This window comes from Hevea brasiliensis, chromosome 9 (genome assembly GCF_030052815.1).
Source record: "Hevea brasiliensis isolate MT/VB/25A 57/8 chromosome 9, ASM3005281v1, whole genome shotgun sequence".
NCBI lineage: Eukaryota > Viridiplantae > Streptophyta > Magnoliopsida > Malpighiales > Euphorbiaceae > Hevea > Hevea brasiliensis.
The window spans coordinates 13,592,597-13,601,259 of record NC_079501.1 but is presented as its reverse complement, the minus strand read 5'-3'; the positions used below and the strand labels follow the sequence as shown (position 1 = coordinate 13,601,259).

Below are 8,663 nucleotides of genomic sequence, written 5' to 3'. Positions count from 1 at the left end.
ACTTGTTAAATTCTACAAGGAAATTGTGGCAAGTTGCAAGAAAGTTGACCCTATATATGAATTAATTGTAAAATTAATAAATTCTATAAGCCACCTATTTAATTTTTGAAATAGAAAGTTACTCCATATATGTTTTTTTTAATTTATTCAATGGAAATTCAATAAGATGGTAAATGAAAAATACTTATCTTCCTTTTTTCTAATAAAAGTGATAAATTTTCATGATAATTTTAACAAAGTGTATGTGTGCGAGTCATACATCAATTTTTTATACTAACTCGTGTGTGCATATATTCTATCTATCGATAAAAAAAGTGATAAATTTCATGTTCAAATTCAAAATTCTTTTAATGTATATAATTTTTAAAATAATTAAAATACTCATAATTAGCGTTATTTTTATATCTTTAAATAAAAAAAGGTTGGAATTTAATAGGAAAAGCCATGTTGACGCATAATATATATGAGAGAACGCAGCCATTACATTATTTGCGCTGATCAAATAATATATTTTATGTGCACAAATGGGTGTGTGCTCTTGTATTTATACCCGTGAAGATGCTAGAGAGCAAACTACAACTCTCAATATCTGCATGAGATACTGTTAAAGAGAGAAAAAAAAAAAAAAAAAAAGGTAGGCAGATGGAGCCCAAGAGATGCCGCAGAGTGGTGCTAGTCCCATGCCCATTCCAAGGCCATATTAATCCAATGCTTCAGCTTGGGACCATCCTGTACTCCAAGGGATTTTTTATTACCATTGTTCACCCTCAATTTAATTCTCCTAATCCCTCCAAACACCCTGAATTTGATTTCCAGTTTGTCCAAGAGGGCTTATCCAAACATGATTTTGCCTCTGGAAATTTGGTGGATATCATTTTGGCATTGAATGAAAGGTGCAAAATACCCTTTCAGGAATGCTTGCTTCGGATGATGCTACAGCAAGAGTCTCATGATGAGATTGCTTGCATCATATATGATGACCTCATGTACTTTTCAGAAGAGGTGGCTACTAATCTCAGTATTCCAAGCATTGTATTGCGCACTAGCAGTGCAGCCAGCCTTCTTTCTCGACTGGCCATTCTCCAACTCAAGGAAGAAGGTTACATCCCCTTTCCAGGTATATATATATATATATGCATGGAAATTTTTATGCATTATTTCTTTTGTCTAGCAGAGTACCACGTCAAAGCATTTTTAATGTCCTGGTAATGTCTTCTTATCATTAGCATTCTAACAGAATCTGGACGTAGATGCTATGTCACAGGACCCAGTACCTGAATTTCGCACCTTAAGGTTCAAGGATCTACCGATTTGCAATTTTGGAACACCAGAGAATTTCTATCAGCTGCTGGCTCATATGTGCGATGTAAAAACATCTTCAGCTGTCATTTGGAATACCATGGATTGCCTTGAAGAATCGCTACTGGCCGAGCAGCAGCTAAAACAATTCCCTATTCCAATCTTCACTGTGGGCCCTATGCACAAATTTGCACCAGCTTGTTCCAGCAGTCTGTTAAAAGAGGATACTAGCTGCATTGAATGGCTTGACAAGCAAGATCCTAACTCAGTTCTTTACATAAGTTTGGGAAGTATGGCTTGCACTGATGAGAAAGAATTGGCAGAAATGGCATGGGGTCTTGCCAATAGCAAGCAGCCTTTCCTGTGGGTGATTAGGCCTGGTTCAATAGTGGGTTCAGAGTGGATCGAATCATTGCCGGAGGGTTTCATGGAAGCTGTTGGAGAAAGAGGTTGCATCGTGAAATGGGCACCACAGAGGCAAGTGTTGGCACATCCTTCAGTGGGAGGATTTTGGACCCATTGTGGTTGGAATTCGACCTTGGAGACTATATCTGAGGGGGTTCCTATGATATGCAGACCATGTTTCGCAGATCAATTGGTAACTGCAAGGTTCGTGAGCCATGTTTGGAGAATAGGATTGCAACTAGAGAACCAGTTGGAGCGAAACGAGATAGAGAAATCTGTGAGAAGATTAATGATAGATGAAGATGGGGAGGAAATGAGGAAGAGGGCTGAGGATTTGAAGGAAAAGTTGGAAGCCTGTTTCAAGAAAGGTGGTTCTTCCTACAATTCCCTGAATAAGCTAGTGGAGTTTATATCATCTTAGCAGCCTAAATTCTATCTACCGTGCCATATTAGAGTGATAAATAAGCAAATTGAACTTCGTACCCAATTGCAGTATGATGAATTAATCAAAATAAAAATCGATTGGATTTATGATGTTATGTAAAGTTTAAAAAGCTGAGAGTTGGCATCATCAGTGAAGAGCAGCGTTTATTTGTAAAGCCGCTAACAGTGAACTGTGAGAATATATATATATATATATATATATATATATATATATATATATATATATAATTTAGTGTTTGTGAGTTTTATCAATGATTGAATTATTTGTTTAATTAATTTTATAGTAAATATATTTGTGGAGTTAATTTAATTATTAAAACTTTTATTCTCGTGGCAATGTAAAAGATGATAATTTTGTGTTAAATGTGAATGATTTCCTTTTACTTTAAAAAATAAATTATAAAATAACTTTTATAATTTGACATAGTTAACGGGTTAGTCTCCATTTTTTAAGCTTGAATGGTATAGTCTCTATAATGTGTTTTGTTTATAAATTAATTTTTTTATTAAATTAATTTTATGAAGTTTGATTTAATTATTAAATACATAAAATTCAGTTGATAAATATTTTCACTCTTCATCTTCTATAAAAAAAAAAAAGAAATCTTATAAACGTATAATTTTTAATTCTTTTAACTAAATTTACAAAAATTATTTTTCTTTTCTTTCCCTATGGATCTGTTTTCCTTTCTCTCTCTCTCTTTATTCTCTCCCCCAGATTCTTTCTCTCTGCTCCCTCTATCATTGTTCTTAACAATGCCATTCCAATCTTCGTAAAATATCCTATGCACATAATAATCAGGAAAGAGAGATGACGAAAGCTGTAAAAAGACTAAATAAGTGTACAAATAATAGTGGAAAAGACAATATACTCCCCTAATTTCACCACAACTTGAGCAAAGCAATTGCTTGCGAAGTGATCCTGAGGAAAGGACTCGCACTGCACCGTGGGAATTATTGAAGGGATAGATTGTCAGGATTTGCTCTTGATAGCTATTTTACTATTAAATTATTGATGTAATAACGACTTAAACATATTATATATTAAAAAATAAAAATTAAATAATTAAAAAGATATAAATGAAAAAATATAATAAATAAATTGGCAATAAGCAACATTTTTTTTTTATGGAAGATATAGTTCATTCGATAAAAAACGCTTTAGACACAATGCAAACAACTAGTGCAATAAAGATTCAATAATTACAAAGAGAAAAATCATCCATAAGCTAGTTAATAAAAATAAAAATCCACAAGTAAGCCCACAATTGGACGTCTTAGTCTACAAATAAATACCCACAATAGTTCAACCCAAAATAGTTTAGGAGAGGCCGTATGTAGGGGTGAGCAATCGATTTAAATCGAATCAAATAGAACCGAATCAAATTAAATTATAAAAATCGAATAGTCAATTTTAGAAATCGAATCGAATCGAAATTGATGAAAAATTGAATTGAATCGAATCGCTTTATTTCGGTTCGATTCGATTTAAATCGATCGGTTTGATTTTTGATTGATTTTTTAATTTAGATTTGATTTTCAAGTTATTTGGTCTAATTTTAACTTTGGTTTGAACCTAATAACCATTAATCAATGAAATTAAACAATTAATATATATAAAATTAAATATAATTCATAAATTTTTCATAAAAATAAATTAATTCAAAAATCAATTCGGTTCGATTTAACTATATAAATCACTATTCGATTCGGTTCGGTTTAATCGATTTTTTATCTTCAAAATCGAACCGAACTGAAATAACCGAAATTTTTATAAATTAAAACCGAACCGAACCGATTTAATTTTAAAAGCGAACCGATTGAACCAAATTGACTCGATTCGGTTCGATTTTTCAGTTTGAACCGAATTCTGCTCAGCCCTAGCCGTATGTCCATGCAAGAAACCCTAGAGATCTTGCACTCGACTCGCCAACAAGTGATCTTAGTTGAAGAAGAAGCAACTTCACCGTCGACAAACAAGAACAGGCCGAATACCTTGGGGAAGATAGAGCTAGATGAAGTATAAAGGAACCAACCAAGGTCAAAGCTATAAAACCAAAAGGTTTTCCAATAACTATAACAATCTCAGAGTATCTCACAAGTCAAAGAAGACCCATAAATGATGATAAGAGCCAATGAAAGTCGGATAAACTTGATGAAGCAAAATCGGAGGTCAACTCAAGGAGGTTAATGAGGCAAAACTTAATTGAATTTAACTGAATCTTTGAAGTTGCAATTGAAAAAAATTGGCATATATAAAATTTTTAAAACTAATTTTATTTTTATAATACATAAATTTTACTTACTATTTCTTACACTGTAATTTTTTAAAAAATTCTTAACTAATTTATAAAAATAAATATATTATATTTTTATTTTTATTTTTATAATATTATTTAATATTTTATATATATATATATAAATATATGTGAAATTTAATTATATTTTATTAATTCATTAATTAAAATATTAATTGTTTGATTGAATTAATGACCCAAATACTAGACCTTGAACAAGAGGAATGAAGGATGAGAAGCTGCAGCTGGCTTTTGCGTCCCATTCTCTGTAATCACGTTAATGGCTCAGCCCAAACAAACCCATTTCAAGACAGAGTTTCTAGCTTCAAGAATTACAAGAAAAGCCCAACTTCAGATCTTTAGTTTAAGGCTTTGAAGATTATGGACTTTACCAGACATTTCCAGACAAGGGCCTAGAAGATGGCCCCAGAAAGTTCCGGATACCTCTTCTCCTTGCTTAAATACCAAGCCCACCCCTCCTTCATTGCAGCATCGACAGCAATCTGCAATTCACAGCTACTTTCTCAGTATTTAACCAAACCCATCAATTTCTATTCCTTTATACTTTCTACAGAAAGAAAATGGCGATGATTCCAAGCTTTTTTACTAACTCGCGAAATAGCGTTTTTGACCCCTTCTCTTCCTTCGACCTGTGGGATCCATCCAAAAACTCCCAATTTCCCTCTTCCTCTTCAATAATCTGTGGTGATAACTCTGCTTTTGTTAACACTCGCATAGACTGGAAAGAGACTCCCAACGCTCATGTCTTGGAGGCTGATCTTCCTGGGCTTAAAAAGGAGGAAGTGAAGGTCGAGATTGAAGATGACAGAGTGCTTCAAATCAGCGGAGAGAGGAATGTGGAGAAGGAAGATAAGAATGATACGTGGCACCGGGTGGAGCGTAGCAGGGGTAAGTTCTTGAGGAGGTTGAGGCTGCCGGAAAATGTAAAGATGGATCAGGTGAAGGCTTCAATGGAGAATGGGGTTCTGACTGTGACAGTTCCTAAGAGGGAAGTCAAGAAACCTGACGTCAAGTGTATTGAAATCTCTGGTTGAGTTTATTCATTCTTGTAAAGTTCAGGCGTATGTATTTAAAGAGCCAAAGAAAATTGGTGTTTGTTCTTTCTTCCAGTGTACTTCTGTTCCATTTCGAGACCAGCATGTGATGTAACAAATGCATATATTAATAATAAAATCATCGTTATTTTAAATTATTTTTAATACTAAAATCATCGTAAATTTATATATATAAAAATAATTCTAATTATATAACATATAAAGTGAATAATTAAAATATAATAATATATTTTTTTTATAAAATTATAGTTTTAATAGTCATTATAATATATAACAGCTGTTAACAAAATTCAACTAAATTATTATGATAATTTGTAAAGCAATTTTTAATTCATGTTTAATTTGTTACAGTAAGATAGAAATTTGGTAATAAATATTCACGCTTTTTTAATCTAAAATCAATGAAATGGTTATAAAACCGTAAAATTAGATGTATAATAGTAAGATTTTACGACTTACTAAAAATATATTTTTTAAAAATATATAATCATATTTGTATTAAAAATTATAAAAAAAAAATTATTGTATTATTAAATTTTATATTTAAATAATTTTAATTTTAAATAAAATATTTTGTAACCACATTATTAATATAAAAATAATTAAAATTAAACTATATATATATATATATATATATGAAAGTATAATTTTAAATTTTTATTTTTGAAAAGATGTAAATATAAATAATATAAATATTTAATAAACAATATATAGAAACTAAATTATATTTATTGAAATATAACAAAAGCTTTTCAAAGAATAATATAAAAAATTATAAAGTAGCAAAAATAATAATTGTTACTATATTTAAAAATTTTAAAAACCTAAAAATATGTTAAAAAAATATAATGATATTGATAATTAAATAGTAAAATTTTAAATGTATAATTATTTTTAATTTAATTTGATTATTTAAAATAAAAATTTTACATTTTAATGATTATAAATCGTAAGATTATATAAGTAAACCCACAAATCACAATCTAACCAAAAAAAAAACCCACAAATCACACAAAAATGATGGGTATAAATGTACCAATAATTGGGTTGCAACCCAATTTGTGTGAATCGGTTTCTGCGAAATTCACTCTCTCCATCCTCACTCTTTTTTTTTTTAATTAAATAAGACATGTTTTAAGTTGCTAATTTAATGTAGAGAATTAAAAAAATATATATTGAGAAATTAATAATTTTTGTTATTAAATTATGAAGGTTAATTCAAATGCTGAATAGTTAGGTTGGCACTTTAATATGTGTTTTAATTCTTATTAATGCATAAATTAAATCCGTTGCACATTGAGTGTATACATTGCATCACAGAGGAAAATAACCTCTCCTCTTATGCAGTACACTTTTCCAGCCTCTAAACCCTTAATTTATTGTACGATCATATTTCAATACAAGTTCACAACACCCTCTCTCTTTATATGTATCATAAGTAGATACTGCCCTTTGTATGCACCTTTTCCACCTCCTTCACCACCATCGCCGTCCACCCTCGCAGAACAAGAAACACACGTTAACAGTACTAGAGAGAGATGGATCATGGTAATCATGGTATGGGAGGGATGGGTCCAACCATGAACAATACCAACAGCACTGGAGGGATGATGATGCGTCCCCACCACAAGATGATGATGCATATGACCTTCTTCTGGGGTAAGAATGCTGAAATTCTCTTCGATGGCTGGCCTGGCACTAGAACTGGAATGTATGTTTTGGCCCTCATATCTGTTTTTTTCTTTGCTTTTTTTGTCGAGTGGCTCTCTCATTGCCAATTGATTAAGCCTGATTCTACCCACCTAGCTGCCGGTTTAATCCAGACTTTCTTGCACGCTCTGAGGATTGGTTTGGCCTACCTGGTCATGTTGGCTGTTATGTCCTTCAATGGTGGTGTTTTCTTGGTGGCTGTGGCAGGTCATACTCTTGGGTTCTTGTTTTTTGGGAGTAGGGTTTTCAAGAAATCGCCACCGCCTGTAAAAACCTCTGATCTTCCTCTAATGAGTTGTTGAATCTTGTCCGAGGAAGACAGTGTCTGGTTCTTGGGTTTGGATTTGCAGATTCTCCAATTGCGTTTACATGGCTTGAAAGAATAATTATATGTAGAATTGAATATGAAGAATAGTGTTGGATTGAAGTGTACAAGTTATTTACTTGTGAAATTTTATCTAATTAAGCCTAAATTTTTTTGTTTTTATCAGTTGATAATTGCGTTCATAGATTTATTTTAAACCCAATTAGTTTCTCCTGATCAAGAGGATGATATTTGTGTGGTTAAGCAGAAGCGGAAGCATAATCCAGAAACTTGTTTTGTTTGTTGTGGACGTGGCCGCGGGCCGTTCCAGGCCGAAATCGCCAGCACGGTTAGTCTTACGATTTAGTTTGATTTTGGTTTAAAACGATTTAGGAATAGTTTCGTTTCGACCTTGAATATTATTAAACTATAATAAATTTTTAGATATTATTAAAAATTAAATAATTTAATTTTTAATATAAAAATTAAAAATAGTCAAATAGAAAATTGATATAAATTCAAGAAAAAAATAAAATAAGTTTTAAAATCGGATTAGTTTCAGACCCTATTCAAGGGTGGAGGGCCTTCTCTAATTCTGGTTCTGATCTGATTTAAGGTCTGAAACTGTTAATTAAGGCTGATTTTAAATTTAATCTGAACATTCGGTTCAAAAATCTAACCGGATATTGACCCAGTCTAACCGTGTGGTCACGTGTGTGGCTCTGAAAATGGTTAAAGATGAGGGCAACAGCAGAGAGACTGAATTTTCCGAGGGAAATAAATGCATAGCCAAGTAATAATAGTCCTCATCTAGATATGAAGGATTCCACTGGAAATTAATGCCAATCACAAAGTGAAAATGAGTGCTCAGTTGACGGACCATGTAAACGCTAGTCATCATGGAAAGGATGAAAATTTCTCAAACTTGTGCAATTGCCTGGAACTCGTCAATCACTCAATAATGAACTTTCTACATTACATATATATTTTTTTTTTTTCCTACATCTTTGTTTCTTGGAAATTTTCTTCTATTTAAAATTTCCCATTTTATTTTTCTTAATTCTAAAAGAAAAACATATTGGTCATCAACGTATACAAAATTGAATTATTAGGTAAAATTAGGAGGCA

At 31.8% G+C, this 8,663-nt stretch overlaps 3 protein-coding genes across 3 annotated transcripts; all 3 read left to right on the top strand.

Annotated features, from left to right (window-relative positions):
- The first annotated feature begins 642 nt into the window (after positions 1 to 642).
- Positions 643 to 2,125, top strand: LOC110640630 (UDP-glucose iridoid glucosyltransferase-like). The gene is made up of 2 exons (XM_021792004.2): positions 643 to 1,117; positions 1,251 to 2,125. The coding sequence occupies exons 1-2, from the start codon at positions 643 to 645 to the stop codon at positions 2,123 to 2,125; spliced, it is 1,350 nt and encodes a 449-aa protein (XP_021647696.1).
- Positions 2,126 to 4,921: 2,796 nt separating this feature from the next.
- Positions 4,922 to 5,570, top strand: LOC110640635 (17.5 kDa class I heat shock protein-like). Its single transcript, XM_021792010.2, has one exon. It carries the CDS (start codon positions 5,027 to 5,029, stop codon positions 5,498 to 5,500), a length of 474 nt encoding a protein of 157 aa, XP_021647702.2. The 5' UTR covers positions 4,922 to 5,026; the 3' UTR covers positions 5,501 to 5,570.
- Positions 5,571 to 6,767: 1,197 nt separating this feature from the next.
- LOC110652180 (copper transporter 6) lies at positions 6,768 to 7,721 on the top strand. Its single transcript, XM_021807725.2, has one exon. The coding sequence runs from the start codon at positions 7,060 to 7,062 to the stop codon at positions 7,531 to 7,533; it is 474 nt and encodes a 157-aa protein (XP_021663417.1). The 5' UTR covers positions 6,768 to 7,059; the 3' UTR covers positions 7,534 to 7,721.
- Positions 7,722 to 8,663: the final 942 nt, after the last annotated feature.

Coding starts and splice junctions, on each gene's coding strand:
- LOC110640630 (XM_021792004.2), top strand. CDS start 643: ATGGAGCCCAAGAGATGCCGCAGAGTGGTGCTAGTCCCATGCCCATTC. Junction 1,118..1,250: donor AGGTTACATCCCCTTTCCAG/GTATATATATAT, acceptor ATCTGGACGTAG/ATGCTATGTCACAGGACCCA.
- LOC110640635 (XM_021792010.2), top strand. CDS start 5,027: ATGGCGATGATTCCAAGCTTTTTTACTAACTCGCGAAATAGCGTTTTT.
- LOC110652180 (XM_021807725.2), top strand. CDS start 7,060: ATGGATCATGGTAATCATGGTATGGGAGGGATGGGTCCAACCATGAAC.